The 26,684-nt window shown below is 52.2% G+C and overlaps 2 protein-coding genes across 6 annotated transcripts in view; one reads left to right on the top strand and one right to left on the bottom strand.

The window, feature by feature from the left end:
• SMARCB1 (SWI/SNF related, matrix associated, actin dependent regulator of chromatin, subfamily b, member 1) overlaps positions 1–22,288 on the top strand; it is a 38,510-nt gene extending 16,222 nt beyond the window's left edge. For 2 of the 4 annotated variants that reach the window (XM_025474748.3, XM_025474747.3), the window contains exons 6-9: positions 6,375–6,541; positions 11,225–11,415; positions 19,323–19,454; positions 19,867–20,208. In XM_025474748.3, coding sequence (XP_025330533.1) covers positions 6,375–6,541; positions 11,225–11,415; positions 19,323–19,454; positions 19,867–19,906 — 530 coding nt within the window. In that variant the 3' untranslated portion in view covers positions 19,907–20,208. Of the gene's footprint in view, positions 1–6,374; positions 6,542–6,779; positions 7,459–11,224; positions 11,416–19,322; positions 19,455–19,866; positions 20,209–22,212 lie in introns of those variants that run through there. The other 2 variants (XM_049101792.1, XM_049101793.1) reach the window with 2 other exon arrangements.
• Positions 22,289–22,421: 133 nt separating this feature from the next.
• DERL3 (derlin 3) lies at positions 22,422–24,732 on the bottom strand. 2 transcript variants are annotated; one of them, XM_025474749.3, is made up of 7 exons: positions 24,573–24,732; positions 24,412–24,477; positions 24,258–24,331; positions 24,027–24,120; positions 23,400–23,595; positions 22,763–22,853; positions 22,422–22,657 (listed from the first exon to the last, which is right to left on the bottom strand). In XM_025474749.3, exons 1-7 carry the CDS (start codon positions 24,663–24,665, stop codon positions 22,576–22,578), a joined length of 696 nt encoding a protein of 231 aa, XP_025330534.1. In that variant the 5' UTR covers positions 24,666–24,732; the 3' UTR covers positions 22,422–22,575. The 2 variants fall into 2 exon arrangements, with proteins under 2 accessions (XP_025330534.1, XP_025330535.1); XM_025474750.3 differs by having other exon boundaries at positions 24,412–24,474; positions 24,573–24,712.
• Positions 24,733–26,684: the final 1,952 nt, after the last annotated feature.

Raw genomic sequence — 26,684 nt, 5'->3', positions numbered from 1 at the left:
TCAGATGGAGGAATACTATCACCTATAGACCTAACTTAAAAGAAGGGAGATGATAGGGCACCTGGGTGGCTCAGTCCGTTAAGCCTCTGTCTTTGGCTCAGATCATGATCCCAGGGTCCTGGGATTGAGCCCCATATCCCCATCCAGTCTCATCTCCCTCTGCCCCTCTCCTGCTTGTGTTCTTGCTTACTTGTTCACTCTCTCTCAAATAAAAAGTCTTTAAAAAAAAGAAGGAGGGAGATGATAAAAGAAAAAAGGAACATCAGGAAGGAAGAAAATATAACTGAAGATATGGGTAAATAAAATAAGCTTGCATTATCCTCTTGAGTTTTCTAAATTATGTTCGACAGTTGAGGCAAACATGATAATGCTGTCCAATGTGGTTCTAAATGTATGTAGAGGATATATCTTAAGACACTTGTATTATTAAAAAAAAAAGATACTTGTATTATAAATGAGGGAGTGTAAAGAAACATGATGAGGTAAAATTTCTATACTTCACTTGAGTTAGTAAAAATGAAACTGGTAGACTGATTAAATTATGTATATATGATGTTACATGTAGAAGGGCTTAAAATTTCTATGCGAAAAGATATACTCAAAATGGAATCCTAAAAAATGTTTAACCCACAGGAAGGTAAGAAAAGAAAACAAAAAAAACGTAGCAGATGTAAGCCTTAATATGTCAGTAATTACCCGTTTAAAAAAACAGAGATTCACAGAGTACATTTTTTAATGCTTTATTTATTTTTTTTAAGATTTCATTTATTTATTCATGAGAGATACAGAGAGAGAGGCAGAGACATAGGCAGAGGGAAAGCAGGCTCCCCACAGGGAACCTGATGGGGGACTCGATCTCAGAACTCCGGGATCACACCCTGAGCCGAAGGCAGACGCTCAACCACTGAGCCACCCAGGCGTCCCTAACACTTTATTTTTAAAAGTAACCTCTACACCCAACATGGGGCTTCAACTCATGACCTGGAGATTAAGAAATGCATGCTCCACCACCTGAGCCAGCCAGACACCCCTGGCAGAGTGCATGATCCAATGATACATTATCTACAAGAAACTTACTTCAAATATAATGATATAGGTGGGTTGGACATAAAGTCATAGAAAAAGATAAATCATGCAGGCATTAATCAGAGGAAAGCAGCATTAGGGCAGCCCCGGTGGCTTGGCGGTTTAGCGCTGCCTTCAGCCTAGGGCGTGATCCTGGAGACACGGGATCGAGTCCCGTGTCGGGCTCCCTGCATGGAGCCTGCTTCTCCCTCTGCCTGTGTCTCTGCCTCTCTCTGTGTGTGTGTCTTTCATGAATAAATAAATAAAATCTTAAAAAAAAAAAAAAAAGAAATGGTAGCATTAGTATCAGATAAAGCTGATTTAAGAGCAAAGCAAATTACCACAGGTAGAGAGTTAAATACAGTAGTTCCCCCTTCTCCACAAGGAATATATTCCAAGACCCCCAGTGAATGCATGAAACTGCAGATAGTGCCAAATTCTATATATACTATGTTTTTTCTTATACATGCCTACTTATGGTAAAGTTTAGTTTATGAACTAGGTACAATAAGAGGTTAACAATAATAGGACAATTATAACAATACTGTAATAAAAGTTGTATGAACGTGGTCTCAAAATATCTTAGTGTATCATATTCACGCTTTTTCTTGTGAGATGATAAAATGCCTACTTCATGAGATCAAGTGAAGTGAATGTCATAGGCACTGTGATGTAGGATTAGCCTACTGTTAATCTTCTGATGATACATCAGAAGGAAGATCATTTGCTTCCAGATCAAAGTTGGCTACAGGTAACAGACTGGAGAAAGCAAAGCCACAGATAAGCCACAGATTACAGGTACTACAATGATAAAAAGGTCAGTCTACCAAAAAGACCTAGCAATCCTAAATATGTATCCACCAAACAACAGAGCTGGAAAACATGTGAAGCAAAAACTGATAGAGCTGAAAGGAGAAACAGACAAATTCACAGTTATATTGGAGTCTTTGACATCTCTCTGTCTCAACTGATAGAACAACTAGACAGAAAATGAACAAGGTGAAAGAAACCCATCAACACCATAAGCCAACAGAATCTAATCGTCATGTATAGAACACTGTCTATTACAACAAAATACATATTCTCTTTAACTTCATAAGGGACATACAGCCCATAAACCATGTCATGGGTTATAAAACAAACTAAAAAGAAATTTAAACAAGTTTAAAAGAATTGAAATTGTACATTATGTGTTCTTCAACCAGAATGGACTCAAATACTTATAAACTAAACAACACGTTTCTAATTAATTCCTGGTTCAAAAAAGGAAATCTAAAGGGAAATAATAAATACATGGACCTGAGTGAAAATATCAGATACCAAAATTTGTAGTATATGGTTAAAGTAGTACTGACAGGGTAATTTGTAGTATCAATATTTACAGAAGAAAAGTAGAGAAGTCTCAGATCTATAATCTCCCACCTCAAGAATTGAGAAAAAGAAAAGCTAAATAAAACCAAAGCAAGCAGGAGGTAGGGCATAGTAGAGCAGGAATCAATGGAATTGAAATGGAAAACAATGGAGAAAATTAATGAAATATATATATGATATTTTGAAAAGCTCAGTAAAATTGACAAACCTCACAAAACTGACGACAAAAGATGAAAACAAATTATCAAAATCAGGAATGAAATGGGCTATCACTACAGATGCTACAGATATCAAAAGGAGCACCACAAAAACTCTACACACATAAATTGGACAATTTAGACAAAATGGAGCAAATCCTTGTAAAATGTGAGCTACCACAATTCACTCAGTATCAGATAATTTGATTTGTCCTATAACTGTTAAAAAATATGACTCATAGTTTAAAAACTCCCCAAAAGGAAATTTCCAGGAACAGATGGTGACTGAAGAATTTTACCAAATATTTAAAGAACTAACATCAATTCTCTGCCATCTCGTCCCAGAAAATAGACGAAGGAACACTTCTCAATGCATTTTACTTTTTTTACCCCAATGCATTTTACAAAGCTAGTATTATCTTTATATCAAAACTAAAGACAGTACAGAAAAAGTAAATGATAGGCCAATATTATGGACGTGTTAATCTTTTTTAAAAAATAGGTTTCCTGCTCAGCATGAAGCCCAATGCAGGGCTTGAATTCACAACCTCAAGATCAGGAACTGAGCTAAGATCACTTAACTGACTGAGCCACCCAGGCACCTAGACACACAAATCCTTAATAAGACACTAGGAAACAAAATGTAGATAAAAAGAATTATATACCATGACCCAAGTAGTGTTTGCTATTCCTGGGTTGCAAATCTAGTGAAATATTTGAAAATCAATCAACATAATCCACCATATTAACAGACTAAAGAAGAAAAACCAGGTGATATCAATTGATGCAGAAAAAAACAACAAAACACTCATTCTTGATTAAAAACGTTAAGAAAAATGGAAATAAAGGGGAACTACTTCAATAAAGAACATTACAAAATATCCTATAGCTAACATATTTTTGTTTGTTTGTTTTTGTTTTGTTTTGTTTTGCTAACATATTTTTTTTTTTTTTAATTTTTATTTATTTATCATAGTCACAGAGAGAGAGAGAGGCAGAGACACAGGCAGAGGGAGAAGCAGGCTCCATGCACTGGGAGCCCGATGTGGGACTCGATCCCGGGTCTCCAGGATCGCGCCCTGGGCCAAAGGCAGGCGCCAAACCGCTGCGCCACCCAGGGATCCCTGTTTTGCTAACATATTTAGTGGTGAGAGACTGAATACTTTCTGGCTGTGATCAGGAACAAAGCAAAGATGTCTGCTCTCATCACTCTTGTTCTTTCTTAGCCAGTGCAAGTAGGGCCAGAAAATTAAATAAAAAAACATACAGATCAGAAAGAAAAATTAAACTGTCCCTGTTTGGGGGTACTGGAGTGGCTCAGTCAGTTGAGTGGCGAACTTTCAATTTTGGCTTGGGTCATGATTGGGATTGAGCCCTGCATTGGGGTCCATACTCACTGGAGATTATCTACCTGTGCCCCTCCCCCTGCTTGCTCACACTCTCTTCCTCTCTCTTTCAAGTCTTTAAAAAGTAAGTAAAGGGACACCTGGGTGGCTCAGTGGTTGAGCACCTCCCTTTGGCCCAGGGCGTGATCCTGGAGTCCCACATCAGGCTCCCTGCATGGAGCCTGCTTCTCTCTCTGTGTCTCTGCCTCTCTGTGTGTGTGTCTCATGAATAAATAAATAAAATCTTAAAAAAAAAATAAGTAATTGTCCCTATTTGTAGATGACATGATTGCCTACATAGAAAATCCCAAGAGATCTACAAAAAACCCTGCTAATACTAATGATTGAGTTTAGCAGGGTCACAGGATTATAAGATAAACATGCAAAAATCAATTGTATTTCTGTGTACTATTGATGAACAACAATACATTACCATTTACATTCACTCAATTTAAAAAGGAATACTTTGGGATTACCTGGGCAGTGCACTTGGTTCAGCAACCAACTCCTGGTTTTGGCTTGGGTCATGATTTCGGTTGTGGGAACGGGCTCCACATTCAGCACACAGTCTGCTTGAGATTCTGTCTCCCCCTCCCTCTGCCCCACATAACTACCTACATGCTCTCTGCCTCTCTAAAAATAAATAAACCTTTAAAAAAATCGAGAGAGAGAAAAAACCACTTTGGTGTAAAATGTGTACAGGGTTTGTATGCCAAAAGCAAAAACTACAAATCACCAATAAAAGTAATTAAAGATCTAAATAAATGGACAGACATACCATGTTCATGGATTAGACTACCCAAGATGTCAGTTCTTTAAATTGTTGTGTAAGTTGAATGCAATTCCTATGAGAATTTCAGCAAGACTTTTTGTATATGTAGACAAAATTATCTAGAATTTATATGGAAGGTAAAGGAACTAGAATAGCTAAAGCAGTTTTGGAAAGGAAGAATAGGGATGCCTGGGTGGCTCAGCAATTAAGCACCTACCTTCAGCTCAGGGCATGATCCTGGAGTCCCGGGATCAAGTCCCACGTCGGGCTCCTTGCATGGAGCCTGCTTCTCCTTCCACCTATCCTCTGCCTCTCTGTGTGTGTGTGTCTCTCATGAATAAATAAAATGTTTAAAAACCTTTAACCATTTTTTAAAAAAAGATTTTATTTATTCATGAGAGACACACACAGAGAGGCAGAGAGAGAGGCAGGCTCCATGCAGGGAGCCTGATGTGGGACTTGATCCTGGGACTCCACAACCACGCCCTGGACTGAAGGCAGGTACTAAATTGCTGAGCCATCCAGGGATCCCCCTAAAAAATCTTTAAAAGAATAAAGTAGGAGGAATCAATCTCCCGATTCTCATCTCAGTATATAGCTACAGTAATCAAGATTGCATATTAATTTACAGTTACCTCAAACTAAAGTTTAATGTAAGAAAATGTGCACATTGTATTTATAGGGTACTTTGGCTTCATGCTACAATCTCCAAAATTAACTACGCTTGCTTGCTATAAGTTACTGATCATAGGCTGACTGAGTGTTCTGGGTCTGTTCTGATGGTATTGTTAGAATGGCTGGGCTCTACCCCTTCTGGGTTGGTGGAGGAATAGTAGGGTCAGTTGTTGAGCAGATGTGGTTCTTGATGATGGAATTATGCCATGTACCAATAAGGGGATGCATCCTTGACTTTCTTGTTGGTGGCTCACCCCAGAAGTGGTGCATGGTCATTAAAGTTTGGATTATAGCAACAGGGCAGAACAGAGAGAAGACATCTGACCACATGGGACCTTGCTGTAATCTGGCCAGTTGTAGATGGCTTCTACAAGTTTATACCTGGTATGGCTGCATTTCTAGGATCCAGGGTCCATGTATACCTGCTTATCTGTCACCTTGTTATGTGCATGTACTACCCAGAGAGTAAGAAACTGAGGGAACCATAAAAAGCCAGAAGCAGCCTAATGTGTCGGAGGGATTTCTCTATTGGGGAGCAAGTGGTGGATGACTGTGTGCCTGTGGGTCACTGACCACAAAGTGACTTATTTTGCTCAGGCTTCTGTAACAAAGTATCAGACTGGGTGGCTTGAACAACTATTTCTTTCCTCTCAGTTCCCGACTCTAGAAGTCCCAGATCAAGGTATCAAAGGATTATGTGTGGAATGAGGGCCAGAAGGAGGCAGTGCTTGCCCTGTGCTTCCTCCCATCCCCATGTCTGGGAGGGTCACCTCAATTGTCATAACTTTATCCTCAACATTGTCGGGAAGGTCTAGTATAGAAGGAAGGGGATGGGGCGGCTAGGGCCAAACGTGATAAAGTTAGGTCCTGCAATCAGCTGGTAATTGTTGCCCTTTCTCCTGATTTCAGAGAAGCTGATGACTCCTGAGATGTTTTCAGAAATCCTCTGTGATGATCTGGATTTGAACCCGCTGACATTTGTCCCAGCCATCGCCTCTGCCATCAGACAGCAGATAGAGTCCTACCCCACGGACAGCATCCTGGAGGACCAGTCAGACCAACGTGTCATTATTAAGGTAGGCAGCTCTTCACCCTCCTCCAGGGCCTTCCAGTCCTGGACAGACAGGTCATAGCATGCTGAGGGTATACTGAGGCCTTGGCCAAAGCCTGGCTTTGGGGTTTGTGCTGTGGGGTTAGACTTCTGTCTAACTGTCTAACTGTCATACTGTCTTAAAGGCAGTATGTGGCTGTTCACCCCAGGGAGGGTTGTAGGTTGATTTTTCTGAGTAAGAGATGTATTCTGGATGTATTCAGGTGTTGAGGGGAGCACAGGTGCTACAGAGGAATGAAGCCAGCTGCCAGGCAGAGCAGGGAAGCCCACAGGGAGCTGAACAGCAGTGCCGCGTTATTCCTGTGGACTTGCTGGGCCAACCACACTTCACACTGTCTAGTAACCCGCCCCAACTCTGGGTGAAGCTGCTGCCTTAGCCATTGTCTTACAGATAAAGAGGTTGCCACATGGAGAGGTCACATCACCTGCCCCAGACTGCCCAGCTGATAAGTGATAGTGCTGAGATTTGGGCCCAGGCCTGCCTGCTACAGAGCCTGCTTAGTGTGATGTGTTACCTCATTGTGGCTTTGATTTGCATTTCCATTAATTAGTGACACTGAATATCTGTCATGTGCCTTCTGGTCAGTTGTAGATCTTGAGAAATGTGTGTTCAAGTTCTTTGCCTTTTTTTAATCAGGTTTTTTTGTTCTTTTGTTGTTGAGTTTTACAAGTTCTTTATATATTGTGGATATCAATACCTTATCAGATATGTGATTTGCAAATATTTTGTCCCGTTCCGTAGATTGCCTTTTTACTCTTGATAGTGTCCTTTGATGCATAAAATGTTTTACTTTGATGAAGTCTAAGTTGTCTTTTCATTTGTTCCCTGTGCCCTTGGTCTCATACTTAAGAAATCTCTGCTAAATAAAATGTCATGAAACATTTTTCTGTTTTCTTTTAATAGCTTTATAGTTTTCAGGATTCGATTCCAGGACCCTGGGATCACGACCTGAGCCAAAGGCTCAACCACTGAGCCACCCAGGCGTCCCCAGTTTTCTAGTATTTTTTTGTTTGTTTGTTTGTTTGTTTGTTTTTTAAATGTTTATTTATTTATGATAGTCACAGAGAGAGAGAGAGAGAGGCAGAGACACAGGCAGAGGGAGAAGCAGGCTTCATGCACCGGGAGCCCGACGTGGGACACGATCCCGGGTCTCCAGGATCGCGCCCTGGGCCAAAGGCAGGCGCCAAACCGCTGCGCCACCCAGGGATCCTCTAGTATTTTGTTAAAGATTTTTACATTGATGTTTATAAGGAATATTGATTGGCCTGTAGTTTTTCCTTTCTGGTAGTATATGGCTTTGTTATATGGGCAACAAGTTATGAAGCGTTCTCTCCTCTTCAGTTTTTTGGCAGAATTTGAAAAGGATTGGTGCTAGTTCTTTCAGTGTTCGGTAGAATTCACCAGGGAAGCCATCAGATCCAGGGTTATTCTTTGTGAGGAAGTGTTTGTTTACTCATTCAGTGTCCTTACTTGTTAAATTTTTTATTTTATTATTATTATTTTTTAAAGATTTTATTTATTTTTATAATTTTTTTTTTTTTTACGATTTTATGTATTTATTCATGAGAAACAGAGAGAGAGAGAGGCAGAGACACAAGCAGAGGGAGAAGCAGGCTCCATGCAGGGAGCCCAACATGGGACTCGATCCCGGATCTCCAGGATCATGCCCTGGGCTGAAGGCAGCGCTAAACCGCTGAGCCACCCAGGCTGCCCTTATTATTATTTCTTTTAACGTGGATCTTGAACTTGTGACCCAAGATCAAGAGTTACATGCTCTCTATGGGATGCCTGGGTGGCTCAGTGGTTGAACCTCTGCCTTTGGCTCAGGGTGTGATCCCGGAGTTCCAGGACTGAGTTCCAATTCGGGTCCCCTGCATGGAGCCTGCTTCTCCCTCTGCCTGTGTCTCTCTCTCTGTGTCTCCCATAAATAAATAAATAAAATCTTAAAAAAAAAAAAGTTGCATGCTCTCCTGACTGAGCCAGCCAGGTGCCCCAGTGGTTATTTCTTTTGAGAGAATCTGTTTTTCTTAACCCATTTTAGTTTCATATTCTGGCCAACCAGCAGACAAAGGGTATGACTGAGAAAGAAGGGGAACTTCATAGGAAAGAAAAGGGGCAGTGGGACCCTCACCTGCATTCTCACGTGTAGCCTCTCACCTCTGAAGGATTGCCCCGAGGACTCGGTTCTCTGCCTTGTCTTTGTCCTGTAACTGCGGCCTCACGGATCAGCTGCCCCCAACAACATGCTTCCAAATGGGTGGGCTTGGCCATGACCAGGGTCCTGCTGAGTCTAACCAGCTGGCTTCCTGATACTTTTTTCAGAATTTTTTTTTTGGTTTTGTTTTTGTTTTAAGTCCTGATAGGGCTTGTGGGCTTGTGCGTTTCCTGCCCGGCTCTAACGCGAGGGCTTCATGGCACTAAGGCTGGACACGGCCCAGAGAAGCTCTGCTGCTGTGTTTATCAGGTCAGAGCCCTCATGGGCTTATGGCCGCGGGGACAGTGCCCACCTTGTAGGGACTGGAAACTGAAGGTCACACCAAGGTTTGGGTCAAGGGAACTCAAGGAGAGCTGGGTCCTTCCTTGAGGATATTCTTTGTTCTCTGGCTCCTGGGACATAGTGGAGGACAGGGATCTTTGCTGTGGTGGCACCTGAGGAGTGTCTTCACAAAGTGGTGCCTTAGCATGGAACAACCACTTAAAACAGATTTTTTTGGGGGGACTCTGGGACCATAGCCCAGACCTGGCTGCCTTTACCAGGGCACTTAGCACTGGTTGGCTGTGTTTCGTTTCAGGGGCTTGGGGGGTTCAGTGCTTCTCACAAGTCAAGCAATCAGGCTCTTCATAGCTGACCGGGCCCTGCCTGTGCAGGTGTATGTGGTGATAAGGGGTGGTAGTTGAGGAGGGGGTGGAGTCTGGCCCCAGTGCAGTACACCCCCTCAGGGGTCCTGGCCCTGCCCCATCTCTGGGCCCACTCAGAGTCCAGCTCCTCAGCGCCCCCCGAATCCCCACTGTTTCTTGGCTCCCTCCAGCAGAGGTCTCAGTGGCAGCTAGTGTCTCTTCTCTGCTCAGAACACTCCACAGACCTCCCAGATCCCTTTGTGGAAATTGGAGCCCTTAGGACAGCCTCAGGCCTAACTCTGCCCAGGACCCTTCTCTCTAAGGAGCTGCATGTCCTGCTGTCTGCCCATTTTGTTCTTCCTAAAATGCTGTCTCCCTGAGGAGGCAAGCTTGGGCCTCCTGGCTAACATGGCCTCCTGTGTGCTTTCCAGCTGTCCCCTCATTTTCCCTTTAGGCCCTGGCCACATAGGCCATGTACCTCCCATTCACATATTTGACATGCTTGGGTGTCTCTCCCCCAACTGGAATGTCAACCCACGAAGATGGCTTTTTGTCGGAGAGACTCACGTTGTGTTCCCTGTGCCTCTCTTGATAGGCCCACACTCTGTAATTTTTAATAGATGCAAGCATTCTTGACCCAATTAATGGAGGGGACAGACAGCCCAGGCCACATGGCGCCGCCTGGTGGCGGAGAGGACTGCTGCTCTTGTACCCGGGGCAGGGCTTGCTGGGGCTGGCTGTGAACAACTATACTTGTCGGTCCTGTTGGGTCCCGCTTGATGTTTTTCTGTGGGCTGCCTGCTGCTTGACGTCTCCTTGGTCCCAGCATGCCCTCAGGGCTCATGAGCCTTGGTTTCCTGCAAGAAGGGGCAGCTCTTCCGTTCTGCAAACTGTCATTGGTCACCCAGTGTGAGCAGAACACGGAAATGGGAAAGGACAGGGGCCTCATTTACAGCGAGTGAAAAGTGGTGTGTAGGGTCCAGAGGTTCAGAGCTTCATGAACGGGGACAGGGAGTGAGATCCCACGCTTTCCTGAAGGCAGCGGGAAGGACCCACCCTGCATGGAGTGGGCCCTGAGCAGTGGCCACCTTGAGCATTGTCTTCAAAACCTGAGCACACAGCAATAGTAGGTGAAAGGGCCGGTGCACTGTGGCCTGTTCACTTGGGGAGCAGTGAGGGGTGGTCCCAGCCTTGTAGCCATTGGCGGAGCCTCGTGGACACAGTGCCCGGTGAACACAGCCAGACAGACCCTGGAGTGTCCTTCCTGTGTGACTCATTGACGCCCAGTTGCAGAGCAGTCCTGCTCATCTGCTGGATGAGGAGTAAAGATGGTGGTTCTGAATGCAGGTGTCATGGGGAGCTCCTGGGGCGCAGGCTATGTTCCATTGTGGTCTGGGTGCTGCACAGGCAAGGCCTGGACTGGCTGCAGGTTGCACGTCAGCAGAATGTCTGCTGGAAGTGTGGTAGGCAGGCCGGCCGTGGGCCTCTGCTGCCCACCCAGGCTTCACCTGCACCCTTGTGGGCTATTCACGTGGGGCAATCACACCTACTAGGAAGATAGGTGACTGTGCCAGGTCTTAAGCCAGAGCCTGTTGTGGCAATCCCAGCAGGCGTTGGTGTCATCTGTTGTTCTGGATGGGGACCTGTGGCCAGAAGGACGAAAGGTAGCCCCGGTCTCAGCTAGTGAGTGGTGGGCAGGGTCCAGGCTGGCCTGGCGGCTCCCCCGCTGGACTGTCTCGCCTCCCGGAGGCCTCCGAGGTTGGCATGGTTCTGTCCCTTCTCACTTGTGTTCTTCGGTTCTTGCCCCAGCTGAACATCCACGTGGGGAACATTTCGCTGGTGGACCAGTTTGAGTGGGACATGTCAGAGAAGGAGAACTCACCCGAGAAATTTGCCCTGAAGCTGTGCTCAGAGCTGGGGCTGGGTGGGGAGTTCGTCACCACCATTGCATACAGCATCCGGGGCCAGCTGAGCTGGCATCAGAAGACCTACGCCTTCAGGTAGGAGACCAGCTGAGCCCCTCCCTCGTTCTTCTCTAATCCCATTTTGGGGAAAAGACAGCTCCCTGTGCGTGGTGATGCCTTTGGTCTCTTTGGAGCCTCGGCCAGCTCAGCGGCCCTTTGTGGGCTCACTCCTCCCGCCTCGTGTATCTCCGTAGCAGGGCTCCCCATCCTCATCATGGTGCGGGGGGAGGGGTGATGTATCTGCCTTCTCCGCACCCCACAGCCCCCTCCCCCTGCCGCCAGGGCCACATGCTGCTGCCAGCAGCCCCTCCACGGTATTCCTGCCCCACTGCCTCTGCACTCTTGCCTCTGTCAGGGATGGGTCACCCACCCCAGGATTTGTCATCTGACGGACTTGCCTTCTGTCTCAAACAAGGGCTGCTCCAAACAGCCCACTCCAGCTCGTGAGAATCAAGGGATCTCCAGCACTTTCTTTTATGATTCTGTTTTGCAATCAGTAAGTCAGAGACTAGTTGAGCACCCATGTTGGCTGGACCCTGTATTGGCAGCCATGGAAGATAAAGAGCCACATCCAGGCTGCCTGTGAAGGTGGAAGTAGAAGCAGAACATTCCAGTCCAGGATCCTGTGTGCCGGGGTGGGGGTGGACCATGGGACGGGGGCTTCTGGAGAAGCAGATGTGCCTTTCCCATTGATGGTAGCCCCTAGAGTGCGCAGTGTGGGCCTGGTGGGAGGTGGGAGTTGGCAAGTGTTAACTAATAGTAGAGCTTGCCCGCCTCAGGACTGTTCCCCCATAACCAGCCCTGTTCCCTGAGCTCCTCTTCCACTTGGGAAAGTGTAGTCTGGGGGTGGTGCTGAGTATCCCTGCATCAAAACAGGATGTTAGGATTTATGCTGCTCATCAAACTGTCATCGTCTACATTTGGCGATCATTACTCAGGGACCACAGCTTAAAATGGCACATACGGAGCAAGTACGAAGGTCTTTTTGGAAAGATAGGACAGATGATGGAGCTCGTGAGTATGTTTGTGTCTCAGCTGATTTTCCCAGAAATCCCAGGAGACTGCTTTCTTACTGCTTCCTGTAAATCTGAGCAAGAGAGAAGGAATGACCATACACTTTCAGGGCTTGAGATCATGGCCCTGGGAAACCACTGAGCTCTGTGGGGGTCCAAGCACCGCCTGTGCTCCCGACATCCGGCTAAGACAGCACATGTGTCACCTCGTGTAACCCCTCAGCTGCCCTACCGACCAGGTGGTCCTGCTTCCCAGAGTCCAGGCCTTGGGAGGAGGCATCAGTGAGCCACCGTGTGGTGGTGTCTGGCTCTCGTGAAATCCTGCTTGAGGTTGGCTGTGTGTGTCCAGGCATGCTAAGCTTGAGGCAAGGCCAATGGGCCCGAAGACCAGTCTGGGTGATCTTGCTTCCTGGAGTATGCCCTGAGGTCCTGTCCTGGGAGGTGGTGATATGGTACAGGTCATGAGAGTGACATCGACCCCAGATACCTCATCCCCCAGATGCCAATTGAGTCAGAATCCATGTTCTGATTGGCATATGCTGGGGGTGGGGGTGGGGGTGGGGGAGGGTTATGCAGCTCAAAGCAGCAGGACCCGGAGGATGTAGGCACATGGGGCAGCATCCCTCCTGCTCTGATCCGGGGGTGATCTGAGCCATCCTAAAGCCTTTGTCAAGCTTCAGGGTGTCAGCAGTGTGCCAGACAGCTCCAGAGCAGGCCCCTGTCAGGAGTGCCTGGTGGTAGCATGTCCTGACTTCCAGATGATCCCCCACCCCCATCCCTGTCTCAGAAGCCACTCAGGCATTCCAGTCGGGAGGACGGGGGTGTCACAGAGCTCTGTTCACTGCAGTCCGGAGTGCTGAGCGCTCAGGTGTCACATCCTCAGGATGGCAGGCAGGGCCACTTACTGGGGATGGGGATAAGCACGCATCCCCTCCCCAGCAGCCCAGGCCCACCAGGCAGGAGGGACACAGCCAGCCTGGGATCGGGGAGGCAGCTCCAGCGTCTCCTTTTTGCATCAGGATGGCTACCTGTGTTTTCCCAGCTGACCAGGCCTCATCAGCTCCTTACACTAAGCGTGGCCTGTTGTGTGTACTGTGTGTGGTCTGAGCAACCAGATGCACTAGAGAGAACTTGCAAGACAGGGAGGGGAGCTTAGGGTCAGAGGCTGGCTTGTTACACGCTTCATCGTCCAGGGAACAGAACTGTGGCCTTCTAAGGCAAGCAAGGGAGGGGATTGCAGCTTGACCCTGCCCCACATTATCGCCACCGCACCACGCCATCCCAGGAGCTCAGACCGCTCTTGACTCTCCCCAGGGAGACCAGTGTCAGCCCTTCTCTCTGGGCCACTCCCCGGGGGAAGTTGAGTGAGCTGCACGTGCCCAGGGCCAAGGGCCACTGGTCCGTGGAGGGCGGGACCAGGAGCCCCCACCTGGTCTCTGCTGCACAACAGCTTGGCAACTGCTAAGTCACATGACTCCTTAAAAGGGGCTTTAAATCCTGGGCCTCCATCAGCCCGTGTTGTAAATGCATGTGATATAATTATATGTAAATTGTGAATTCCCACAAACTGGTCCTGTCTGTCTCCCCAAAGACCAAGCTAGCATCTTGGACCGAGGACCAAACCAGTGCCATCCTCGGCGATGGTGGCATTGAGTTGTGTCCACAGTGGAGCAAGGCGAGCTGCTAGTCACAGGATATGTGTGAGCAGACGCAAAACGCCCACAAACAAGTCAGGAGAGGCAGGGCAGAGAAGAGGCTGCTTCCCTTCAGCTGTGGGACTGGCAAGACTGATGTGGACAAGCGTGAGGAGGGGCCCTGGCATGTGGCAAATAGATTAAAGGCCTTAAGCTCCTAGAGGAGAGCTGGACAACATAGAGATGTCCAGGGGCCAGCAGGATGGAGCAAAGACAGTGAGTTGTAGGAGGGGGACAGGGTTCCACCACAGGAAGGGCTGGGCTGAGCATAGCATGTGAGGGTGTCAGACATTCACCCTGCGAGCTGCTTGCTACCTTGAGGAGAGTTACATCAGTAGAGTTACTGGCACCTCCTCTAGGCCAGCTCTGTGCCTGTGGCTGGGGACAGAGAAAAAACAGTACCCTGTCTAGGAGAGGGGACTTGTGTGCGGCTGCCAAAGGTTATCAGAGGCTGCAGCATGGGGTGAGGTGGCCAGGCAGGCTGGGAGGAAGCTGGAGACAGGCAAAGGGTCAGGGAACCTGGCCACTGGGCCTGATGGGGGACAGAAAGGTAGTGTCCCTGGCACAGATCAGTGTGGGGAGACACTGGGGTCATTTTGGACTTGCTGACTGTGAGCCACAGAGGTTACTCCTGGAACTCTGTCCACCTGACTAGAGCAGGGCTTGCTTGCCTGCTTGTCCTTTTTTATAACAGCTTCTTTGAGGTGTGATGTGCATCTGGTACGGCCCTCTGACCTAGCGCCAGCTGTTCGGTGCTTTATAGGATCTGCAGAGGCACAGCCCTCACAGTTTGAGAGCATTTTCATCATCCCAAAGGAAGCTTCTCCCCCTTTACCAGCCATCGCCCTGCCCCCACGGCTCTCAGCCCTGGGCAACTACTGATCTGCTTTCCATCGAGTTGCCTGTTCTGGGTACTCAGTATAAATAGAAATCATAGAGCACATGGTCTTTTGTGGCTGGCTCCTTAGTGTCATGTCTCCCCGTGGGAGCCTGTATCCGAGTTTCATTCCTTTTTGTGGCTGAGGAATATTCCATCATACAGTTGGACCATATTTTATTTTACCCAGCCAGCAGGTGATGGACAGTTGCGTTGTCACTTTTTGGCTGTTAACAGTAGTGCTGTGAGCATTCGTGTACAAGTTTCTGTTTGAACACCTGTTTTCAATGCTGCGGGTAGATACCTAGGAGTGGAGTTGCTGGGTCAGGTGGTAGCTATGTTTAGCATTTGGAGGGACTGCCCGACTGCTTTCCAAAGGAGCCACACTATTTTACTTCCTGCCAGCAGAGCCAGGCTTCTGGTCCCTCTGCATTCTTGCCAGCATTTGTTATCTGACTTCTTGATTCTAGCCATCCTAGAGGAGGGAGGAGTGGGATCTTGTGGTTTTGATTTGCTTCTCCCTGATGACTAATGACATTGAGCATCTTGGGTGCCATTGGGCACCTGTCTATCACCTTTGGAAAAATGGCTACTCAGGTCCCCTGTTTTTTTTTTTTTTTCTTTTTTTAAAGGTTTTATTTATCCACTCATGAGAGAGACACAGAGGGAGAGAGAGGCAGAGACACAGGCAGAGGGAGAAGCAGGCTCCATGCAGGGAGCCCGATGTGGGACTCGATCCAGGGTCTCCAGGATCATGCCCCAGGCTGCAGGCGGCGCTAAACCGCTGCGCCACCGGGGCTGCCCAGGTCCCCTGTTTTTTATTTGGGTCACTTGTATTTTTATTATTGAGTTGTATTTCATTATTGAGTTGTAAGTGTTCTTTATATATTCTAGATACAAGCTCCATATCAGAGATGTGATTTGCAAATATTTCCTTCTACTTTGCGGGTTGTCTTTGCACTTTCATGACAGTGTCCTTTGAAACACAAAAATTTTATTTTTGTATTTTTAAGTTTTTTTTTTAAGTAATCTCTACACCCCACGTGGGGCTTGAACCTACAACCACAAGATCAAGAGTCTCACACTTCATCAGCTGAGCCAGCCAGGTACCCCTGAAGCATAAAAGTTTTAACATAGTCTGGTTTTTGTTGCTCGCACTTTTTTTTTTTTTTTTAAGATTTTATTTTTAATCTCAACACCCAACGTGGGGCCCAAACTCACAACCCCGAGATCAAGCTCCACCAACTAAGCCAGCCAGGCGCCCCTACCTATGCTCTAAAAAGCATTACAAAATATGATACCCACGTGCTCGCTTCAGCAGCACATATACTAAAATTAATGTGATACCCACAAAACCACTGCCTAATCCAGCAGGTCATCTTGTCCTAATGCCATTTGTTGGAAAGATTGGTCTTTCCCGTGGTGTGGACTTTGGCACCACGGACAAGTCTGTTGACCATAAAGAGGATGATGTTAGGTTTTGTCTCGCCCTTCTCTCTGTTGAGTGGCCATGGACAAGTCATTTTCCTCAAAGGCTCTGTCTTCCTCGTCTGTGGAGTGGGCATAGTTGTGCTGCTTGACAGGCATTTTGTATCACGTGAGGGCATAAAAGTGAGGTCACACAGAGAGAACTCTACAAGCTGCACCACAGACACTCTCTCATCTCAGCCACAGCCTCCCCTGCCTGGGCTCTGCGTCCCCACCTGGACTCTGCAGGGGGGTAGGAGTATCTGGGATCCCATGTAGCCTTGAAGCCATGATGCACAATCTCCTCAGACGAGTGGGAGGCAAGGTGGCTCCCCCGCCTCTGTGTTTGTCCCAAACCCGAGGCAGGCCTGCTGGCTCCAGGCCCATTCTTACAGGGTTGGATAGAGCAGTTCTTATTTTAGAACAAACCCACTGGAGTGGAATCTTCCCAGAGCCAAAGGGAGGTAAACAACGGGGCCTCCAGGACCTACTCACGAGCTTTTGTTTAAATTAAGAGGAAAACATGTTTTGCTCCCTTCCGCGTGGGCTTGGCGCCTTTCATGTCTGTCCTCCCGAGGAAGGCGGCTGGGAGCCCTTGAGGTGAGGGATGATGTTTGGGTCTGTGGCTGGATGGTTCAGCATTGCCAAACCACTGCACTGGCTGTGGAACCACTGTCAGGAGCTGCTGAGGAGGGTTGGCCCCAGGATACTGCAGGCGGGGGCTTGGCACTTCCCCTGTCACTGGCCTCTGAGTCACCGGCTCTTTCTTGGGCTTTGGGGCCTAGCTCTGGCAGCAAGAGGTGAGACCCACTTCTGCAGAGGAGCCAGGGTAGCCCTGGGTGGCTGGTGATGGCCTCAGTCCATGCACTGGGCTGTGCCCCATCTGCTCACGGTCCTTGAGACGCCAGGATGAGGAGAGGAGCACGAGGGAGGCCAGAACATACCAGCTGGCAGCATGAGGAGCAGGGCCTCTAGTCGGGCCTGGGTGGATGACCCTCTCCAGTGGGCCACACACAGCCTTGGGCACAAGCTATAGGGAGACCGTGTGAACAAGGCTCCTGGCCCCTAGACATACATTGGCTCAGTGGACATACATTGGCTGCTTTAAATAACAGTAATCTTCTGAAAAGCTCTCAGAGCCACAATATTGTTCCTTTTTTCCAATTGAAGTATCAAAACCCAGGCTGTCCGGTCAGGGTCCTCTGGGTGCCTCCCCTGGGCCCTGCCTGCCTTTACTCTGCCCAGAGCGAACTGAGTCTTGCAAGGCTCCAGGCTGCAACTGGGCAGACATCTGACAGGGCTGGCCTTCTGGGGGCTGCCGAGCCTCGGGAGGCAGGTGCAGGCTGCCCAGCTGGAGCAGAGAGAAAAGGGCTTGATGAGGCCGGGGTGACGGTGGGAAGAGGGTGGGAGAGATCACTGTTAGGGCTATGCTGAGGCCTGCCTCCCAGGCCAGGAGTTGGAGCGTCAGCTCTGAAGCATCCTTGCCTCTTCAGCCTTCTGTCTGTCACACAAGCTTGGAAACCAAGGCCCAGGGAGCTGACAGCTCAGCTGTGTCCTCCCTCCCCTGACACTCCTTTTTTTTTTCTTTTGTTAAAGACTTATTTATTTATTTATGATAGACATGGGGGGGGCGGGCAGAGACACAGGCAGAGAGAGAAGCAGGCTCCATGCAGGGAGCCCAACGCGGGACTCGATCCCGGGACTGCAGGATCGCGCCCTGGGCCAAAGGCAGGCGCTAAACCGCTGGGCCACCTGAGGATCCCCTCCCCTGGCACTCCTGTGTGTATCTCCCCCACCCCTACCTCCACCCCCACCGCTGTGTGTCCTTACCAAGAGGGTGCACAGGTGGCCATCCGGGTGGTCATCGAGGGACTGTGGAGTGATCAGGGGACAAGGGTCTCAGGCTTAGCTGTCTTCCCTAAGCAAATAGGCCAGCTCTCTGGAGTTTAGTTGGGCCAGTGAAATGCACTGAGGGGCAAATGTATGGAATATTCAGGAACAGGTCAGCCCAGCAGCCTTCTGTGATGAAGTATCAAGGCTAGTGGGTCTCGGCCCCGGGCACAGAATGGGGCCGACCACCCTCCCTTGCCTCCCCAGTGCCCTGGTCACAGGGAACCACCTCTGCTGGGAGCGCCCTGCCCAGGCTTCAGACCAGAGACAGCAGGGGCCTGCTTGAGAGTGCTTGGAAGAGAAGCTGTTGTTGTGGGGGACCTGGTGTTTCCTTTTTCATTTTTTTTTTTTTAAGATTGATTGATTGATTTATGATAGAGAGAGAGAGAGGCGGAGACACAGGAGGAGAGAGAAGCAGGCTCCATGCCGGGAGCCCGACGTGGGACTCGATCCCGGGACTCCAGGATCATGCCCTGGGCCAAAGGCAGACACTAAACCACTGAGCCACCCAGGGATCCCTTCATTTTTTTTCAATGTGAAATCTCAAAGGAATTTTTTTTAAAGATTTATTTTATTTATGTATTCATGAGAGACAGAGAGAGAGAGAGAGGCAGAGACACAGGCAGAGGGAGAAGCAGGCTCCTTACAGGGAGCCCGACGTGGGACTCGATCCCCGGTGTCCAGGATTATACCCTGGGCTGAAGGTGGCGCTAAACCACTGAGCCACCTGGGCTGCCCGGACCTGGCATTTCCAGGGACTGTGCCTTGAGGTTCAGGTGACAGGTGGATGACTGGGCCACTCCTGTCAGGAGTGCTGTTCTGAGGAGCCGGGCATAGAAATGGCCAGTGGGGAGGAGGCAGAGGAAGTAGCAGGAAAGGCCTGGGCCTTCCTGCCATGCGCTGGCTCCAGTGTTCTAACGGGGTGGGCACTGGTGTCTGGGGGGCCTTTCTAGCTGCTACTCTGTGAACCAGCAGTTACCACCCCCCATCCCCGGCCCACAGTGAGAACCCCCTCCCCACGGTGGAGATTGCCATTCGGAACACAGGTGATGCTGACCAGTGGTGTCCACTGCTGGAGACTCTGACAGATGCTGAGATGGAAAAGAAGATCCGCGACCAGGACAGGAACACAAGGTACCCCCCACCCCTCCAGGCCCCTTGAAGTTGGCTCTGCCCAAAGGCAATGTCTTGCAGGCAGAGGAGGGACCCAGTGACCTGGTTTCTGGGAGACGGGCCCTGGGTGATAAGTCCCAATGTAGCCCCTGGGTGGGTTCCCCTGTGGGAAACAAAAATAAGCCCTCAGATTGGGTCTGACCACCGCCCAGACCTACCTGCCTGGAGCCCTGGAGAGGTGGGCTGGGTTGAGATAGGGCAGCTCCAGGGCCTCGAGCAGCAGACAGGCTCAAGCAGAGCAAGGAGGCTGGGGATCCCCCCACCATGTCCTAGCTCTGTCCCCACTCCACTGGCTGCACTAGAATCCTTGGGGGAGGGCAGCCACCCAGGTCTGGAAGCTGGCTCCGGGTCACTGCCTACTCTCCTCCTGCAGGCGTATGAGGCGTCTTGCCAACACTGCCCCAGCCTGGTAACCGGCCCATTGGTGCATGGCTCCCACGGAGCGTTCAGAAGATCGGACCGCCTCTCCTTCATCTTCTGGCAAGGAGGGAAAGGGACAGGCCGCGGCCATCCTGAGGAGTATGGGGCGTGGGGAGGGCTTCCGGTCACCCTCCCCTGGGCACACATTCCATTTGTTGGGCCCTAGTCGCCACCCAAGTCTCTGGTCAGAAAGAGGCCTCGTTTTTGAGTTGTGTTTTGTTTTTGTATAGGAGCCCCAGGTAGGGCTAGCAACACTTTTTAAATAAAGACAACAGGTCATGTTCATTTTTTCAAAGTGGTAGCATAAAAAATAAGAATGGGCACAAGGAGCAGGGCGTGGCTGGGGTGGTGTGTGGCCAAGGCTGGCATGCCAGCACGCTCGCCCTTCTCTGCCCGGGAGCCCCAGGTGGACAGGTGGGAGCTAATAAGGCTGCATCCAAGGCCAGTCAGAGCACAGTGCTGCTTTTCCTCAGGCCCCCAAGCCTGGCACCCGCCTGCTGTGCCGTCTCATACAGACGGGCAGAAGTGAAGTCATGAGGCTCACAGGGCAGGGGGCCCACTTACCTTTCAGTGAGAGCCCCCACCCCCACGCCCCCTTTGCTTGGCCTTGTGGAGCAGCTTAGGCTTTCCTGCTGTTCTTGGGCTCTGCTGTGTCCAGGCTGTCGTACCTCCTCCTCCCACCACCCCCGCTCCCCACCAGGAGCATTGCTTTCCTGGAGCCCCTTGCAACAGCCGTGTCCTCTGTGGGGGCTCCACAGGGGCATCACCAGCAGGGATGCCCGAGGGCCTGTGACTGGCTGTTCCAGCCCTGGCCGATGTGCACCGCTCTTGACACACCTCCCAGCAGCAGGTGGTTGGGGCCAGCTCCACCCCTGGCTGGTGCCATGAGCCAGGCCAGCTCCTCTCTGTCAGGTCAGTCATGAGGAATAAGGCACGTGGAGCAGCATGCTGCCTGGTGCCGGCTGTGGGGTGATATGGTGTGTTGAGAAGAAGGCATAGCCCTGGGCTTCGTCTCAGCTCTGCCCCCAATGAACTGCTTCTTGTCTAACGTGGAAGTGTCCCCACTCCACAGGAGGGACGTGGGCTCGTGAGGGTGGCATGTGTGGGTCAACTCACTGTGCCGAGCACTGGCTGGTGTACTGGGCACATAGCCAGTCTTACCAGAGAACAGGCCCAGACCCCTAGCACTGGGCTGGTGCCTTCAGCTGCTGCCAGGTCTTCCCTGCAGGTCAGGGCTGCTCTGCTCCCCAGGAGCCTGGCAGCGGCATGATGGCTCCTGGTTCCCAGTCTGAGTCCCACACTGGCCGAGGGCAGAGCTCTGAGTAGGAATTGGGGTCTTCACTGCCAGGGTAGATGGGCCTGGCCCTCTGGGCTGGGGGTCCTCTGATGTCCTGGGACATGACAGCTCCTGGCTCCCAGGGAGTCTGTACTCAAGCCCCCTGCCCTTCATCCAGGAGTGCAACTTGCTGGAGGCCCACACTTAGGAGACAGTTGGGCTTCATGTGAGGCCTTGAACAAAGAGGAAGATTCCAGGCCTGGGCTTCACTGGCCGTGGAGACAAGTGGGCTCCCTTGCTGAAGGGTTTGCTTGGTCGTTTGCCCCTACAACTGATGGGATGGAATGAATCCTCCCCACCTCAGCCCCTCTGGGCGGGCCGGTGCATCAGGCCCAGGGGCTGAGCCCTCGCTTTGAGCACTCTTGGCCCACATTGCTGCAGAGCCAGCTGTGACTCCACAAGGTTTCCCTACAAAATTAAGGTCAGACTGCATGGTGAATACCTGTGTTTTCTGTGAACGTGACAGCCTATGGCTGGAGGAGCCCTTATGCTTGCTGCTGATCATCGGGGAAAAATACCGTAATTCAGACGGGTCTAGGGCAATAAGGAAAGTTGGCCATGTTGTCTGGTGCCTGCTGGGGATCAGATCAGGCTCCCACGGTCCTCAGTTAAAAACATCAGGGAGAGAACTTTGTAGAACTCTGTCGCGGTAAAAATTTCTCAAAGCTTTGTGGTCACAAGAAGGGCAAAGAACCCCATCCTGGCCCTGTGCTGCACCTGACCCCATGGAGCCTTGGCCAAGTCCATTAACTGCTAGAGAGTGGAGTAAAGGTCCACATGTTGTTGATGAGGGACAGGAAGAGCCAAATGAGGCATCAGCCTGAGGGCTGCAGACTGGGCTTGGCATGACAGGAACATCCCAGCTAATGAGACCTCGTCAGGTCCCTTGCTGCCTGGCGGGAACAGAAATCCGTGCAGGTGGGATTTGCGTGAAGCTCCATTGAGGCACTGGCAAAGTTGGAGTGAGAACCCCAAGCTTATCTATAAGCTCAAAGCTGCTGGGGAACCTTGGGCAGGTTCTTGAGCCCCTCTGGGTCTCCCATCCTACCATCTACAGTTGGCCTGAGAGGGCAGGCCAGGCTTGGTGGCCTCAGGTCAAGGCCAACAGCACCTGCTCAGCATGGAAGGGTGTGGCCAGCCGAGGCAGGGAGCCAGTGCTGCGGGCAGAGAAATGCAGGTCATTCTGTTTATTTGGATTGGCCCTGAACACCAGCCCAGTCTCCAGGACAGGTTGCTCTCCCTGTAAGTGGGAGATAGGGGTGGGATGGAGGCCTGCCAGAGGCCAGGAAAACAGGACCCTGGGGCTGTCCCTGGCCCTGGGTAGGGTCATTGCTGTAGGGGTCCTGGCTGCTCCTCCGGGAGGGGCAGGTAATTGGGGTCCTCCTGTGGGGCATCCAGTAGCAGCTTCCTGTAGGGAGGGGCCTGCACTGAGCTGAGGCCAGCAACGGTCCCCACGAGGGCAGGGAGCCATCTGAGGGAGGGTAAGGGGAGAAATGTCATCTCTAGCACTCACAGGAAGCGGGGGGTCAGCAGCAGCTTCTTGCCTCCAGGCTGGTTGGGGAAGACATCCTCTAGGAAGTAGTAAATGTGGCCCACCGCAATCCCTGTAGGAGAGCCAAGGACAGCTAAGGCCACCTTCCACAGTCCGGAGCCTGGGCCAGCATAGCCTGCTCCCCACCTCCATGCGCAGTTCTGGAGGCGCAGCCAGGACAAGTAACCTCGGGCCCCACAGCATAAGTACCCATGACAACCTGCCAGATGTTCTGTACTGCCAGCCCAGGGTGGGGCCAGGGTTGACCCTGAAGGGCAGGCTTACCTGGCCCAGAAGTGGGCAGGACCTGGGGAGGGAAGGGCCTGAGAACATGGGGGAAATAGGAGCCAAAGCTGGAATCTTGACGCCTATCCCCACCCTGGTGAGGACCCACATGAGCATCAGTACATCAGACCTGAAGAAAGGAAGCTTGTAGCTGGCTGGCTAGTTCAAGGGGCCAGAAAAACAGAGGAGCTGGCGGGGCAGGAAGAGGGGACGTGAGGACAGGTGAGAGATCCAGTGCAGGTGGGAGGGAGGGCTCTGGGACAGCGGCAGCCAGCCTGAGGTGGCAGGTGCCAGACGGTCTGTTTGGGGAGGGCAGGTGCACAGGCAGGCTCACCCAGCAGGTCCACGAGAATCGAGTTGCCCAGCAGCAGTGAGAAACCCATGAGCGCCCAGGGCAGGAATGGTGCATGGAAGGTGAGGAGGCCAAAGAAGTTGACCCTCACTCGGGGGTTGCGGCGGCTCCACACATACACCAGCATGACTGTGAGGGCCTGGCCCAGGAAGAACAGGCTGCCCAGGAGCCCCAGCAGCTGAGCCAGAGTCAAGGTGTGTGTGTGGGGGGGGGGGGGCTTCCCTGGTGCAGGTCTCAGAGCCCCTGCCCCGGACCCCTGGAATCCTCCCTCCTCCCCCCATGTGCCACTCCCCGATCAAGATGTGCCCTTCCGATCGAGGCCACGCTGTGGCCTTCAGGCTCCACGTGATCCGTCCTGCTTGTCCTCTGGGCCCCAGCCTGCGAGCACCCCAGCTGGCTCCGCTGCACCCGGCCCTGTGGTGGTGTGTACGGCCTGGAGAGCTGGCGCTGGCATCCGGAGCTGAGCACATGATGTATGCTAGATACATCCTGAGCTGGCGGGGACCGCCCTGTCCCCCTCCGGCCGGGGTGCCCATGTCGGCCCCATGGCCGACACAGGCTGGGCCCAGAGGCGCTGCGGCCTGAAGTTTCAGCGCCCGGGAAGGATACGGTCATGAGGACGCCCCCGAAGAGAAACATGAAGACGAAGTCGGCCGTGCGGCCGCGGAAGGAGCCCTCCTCCAGCATGCGGCAGTAGCGGAACCTGCGGCGTCCGTGAAGGAAGTGCCACCCGGCAGAGCCTCAGTTTCCCCGCTCCGGGCCTCCCGCAGCCCGGCGAGCCGCCCCCCAGCCCGGCGGGCCGCCCCACCCCGACGCCTGGGGCCGCGCGGCGCAGGATACACGAAAAGCATGTTGAAGAAGAAGCTGAATCCCAGGGGCCCGAAGAAGAGGAAGTTGGTGACGAGCCTCCAGACCTACGGGGACCGAGGAGAGGCGGGCTGTCAGGCGCGGGCCAGGGGCCGGCCGACAGGTGCAACGGGCGGGGCAGCCTCACCTGGAACTTCCGGAAGACGAGGTGCGGGTTGAAATAGAGCTGGAAGGGGCTGAGGAGCTCCAGCTGCTGCGGAACCAGGGGTGCGGAACCCAGCGGTCACCATGGGGACACCCCTCCCGGCTGCAGCCGTGGAGACGCCCCCGCCCGCCCGCCCGGCTTACCACAGCAGCCGTGGTTAGGACGCAGGCCGCCGTGTAGGCCCGCGTCACCGCGGGCACCTGCAGGAACTCGGCCGCCAGCCCCTGCCACGCCATTGAACCTTCTCGGACACGCGTGGCCCAACCTGCGGCGCGCTCTTAAACCCGCCTCCAAGCCCCGCCTCGCTCCCGGCTTCGGCCAATGCGCGTCCTAGGCGCCGCGCGCCCAGGACGCGGGGAGGGACCCTGGGCCGGGTCGCCAGTAGGAGGAGGCAGCGGGCGGCCGGGGCGGGACAGGGGGGTGGGCGGGTCAGGACTCGGGACCAAAGAGCGGGCCCCGCAGTTGAGCACGTGGCGGTTGTTGTGGTGCCGGCCTCGGCGACGCGGGAGAAGGTGCGGCCAATGAGGAGCGGGGCTCTTCGCGGCCCGCCAGGGAGAGCCAATAGCGAGGGGCCACAGGCTCTGGGGGCGGGGCCAGGGCGCCTCCGCGGGCGGAGAGGAGACCGGAAGGGGCGGGGCCCGCTCGGAGTCCACCTGGGCTGGCGGCCGCTCGGTCCCGCCTTTCCGGTCCCCGCCTGAGTTCCAGAGGGAGTGCCACCTGGCCCAGCACGGGGGACGCGCCCGGTGTCCGACCACCTCTTCCCGCCGCCGTCCACCTGACCCCCCGGCGACTCCCGTGGGGACTCTTCCCCGGAGCCCGCGTGCCCACCCGGGCCCTCGTCATTTTGATGGAAGAAACTCCTTCATTCATTCATTCAAGTCCACCGTTGATTGAACACCGACCGTGTGCCAGGGGCTTCCCTGGACGCGGAGATCCAGCAGCCGATAGGACACAGGAGACAGGCAGTCATAGGCCTGCGCTCACTGAGAGCGGGTGTTCACCGGAGCTGGAGCTGCCGCGAATAACGCCAGGAGTGGAGGGTCGGGTAGGGAGCTGTGCCGCCGCTCGCCGGACGGGGTGATCTGGAGAGCCCCTTTGAAGAAGCGGCACGTGATTGTCACTTTAAAAGGTCCCTGTGGCTGCTGCAAAGACAGTAGACTGCCAGAGGGATCAGTAAGCAGCGGGAGGCTGCAAGGCACGGCGGTGGCTTGGGCAGGGTAGGGCCTGGAGAGTCGCGGAGGGGCTGGACAGAGCTGTGGGAGAGGAATCGAGGGTGACCTGCAGGTCTGAACACCGGCGGGTGGATGGTGGCGGCCTTTACTGAGATGAACGCTTTGGGGAAAGGCAGGCAGATGGAATCTCGTTCTGGCCCCGTTGAGTTTGGGGTGTCTGTGTGACATCCACCTGGAGAAATCCAAGAGTGGTGCTGGGGGAGAGGTCGAGCAGGCAGTCCAGTTGTGGCTGTCAGTCCTTGGTAGACCAGTGGCATTTGTGGCCTTGGGCCTGCGTGAGGTGTCCAAGGGGTGAAGCTAAATGGAAAAGAGGAGAGAGGCCAGGCATAGAGCTTACCCTTCCACAGTTAGGGAAGGCAGACCTGGCCAGGGAAGCCAGGGTAGGCTTGAGGGGGCTTCAGGAGCAAGGCAGTGAAGCTCACAGACACGAGGCCTGGGGACAGACAATGGGATGCAGCCATGCCAAGGTCCCTGTCACCAAGATCATGGAGGGGAGGAGGGAGAGGAAGGTGCACAAACAGAGGTACCTTTACCAATGTGGGGAGCTCAGGTGTGTATGTAAGTGTAGAAGATGAGGAATGTCCTGGACAGGGCCCCAAGTTCCCCCGAGAGGACTGGAAAGGCTGAGAACCGGCTGACAAAGGTATCTCAGGTGGATCCTAAGAAAACCAGAGTGCTAAGAGGGGTTCCCTAGGGAGTGGTTCAGGGGGGCCCCTGGTTCAAGGGGAGTGAAGGGGAGGGAGAGGCGGGGCATTGAAGGGGGATGTGCTTTTGGCTCCTGAGTGAGAACAGGTCTGGCCTGATACAGCAGGAACTGGACCAACATGCTGAGTTTGGGTGGTGGGAGGCCCTCTTGAGCAGCCTCCATTTTCCAGCAAAGCAGGCCAAGGTCACATTTGAGGGGGGCCCCGCAGAGTAGGTCCTGTCCTGGCGGAGGCAGGGCAGCAGGGTGGGGATGCAGGCCCTCAGACGCCAAGGCTGGCGCCTGCCAGTCATAAAAGCCATCCAGGGAGGTCAGGTTTC

This window comes from Canis lupus, chromosome 26, assembly GCF_003254725.2.
Source record: "Canis lupus dingo isolate Sandy chromosome 26, ASM325472v2, whole genome shotgun sequence".
Taxonomy (NCBI): domain Eukaryota; kingdom Metazoa; phylum Chordata; class Mammalia; order Carnivora; family Canidae; genus Canis; species Canis lupus.
This window is presented reverse-complemented; position numbering and strand designations above follow the sequence as displayed.

Coding starts and splice junctions, on each gene's coding strand:
- DERL3 (XM_025474749.3), bottom strand. CDS start 24,665: ATGGCGTGGCAGGGGCTGGCGGCCGAGTTCCTGCAGGTGCCCGCGGTG. Junction 24,478..24,572: donor TCCTAACCACGGCTGCTGTG/GTAAGCCGGGCG, acceptor CTGGTTCCGCAG/CAGCTGGAGCTCCTCAGCCC. Junction 23,596..24,026: donor TCGGGGGCGTCCTCATGACC/GTATCCTTCCCG, acceptor ACTCTGGCTCAG/CTGCTGGGGCTCCTGGGCAG.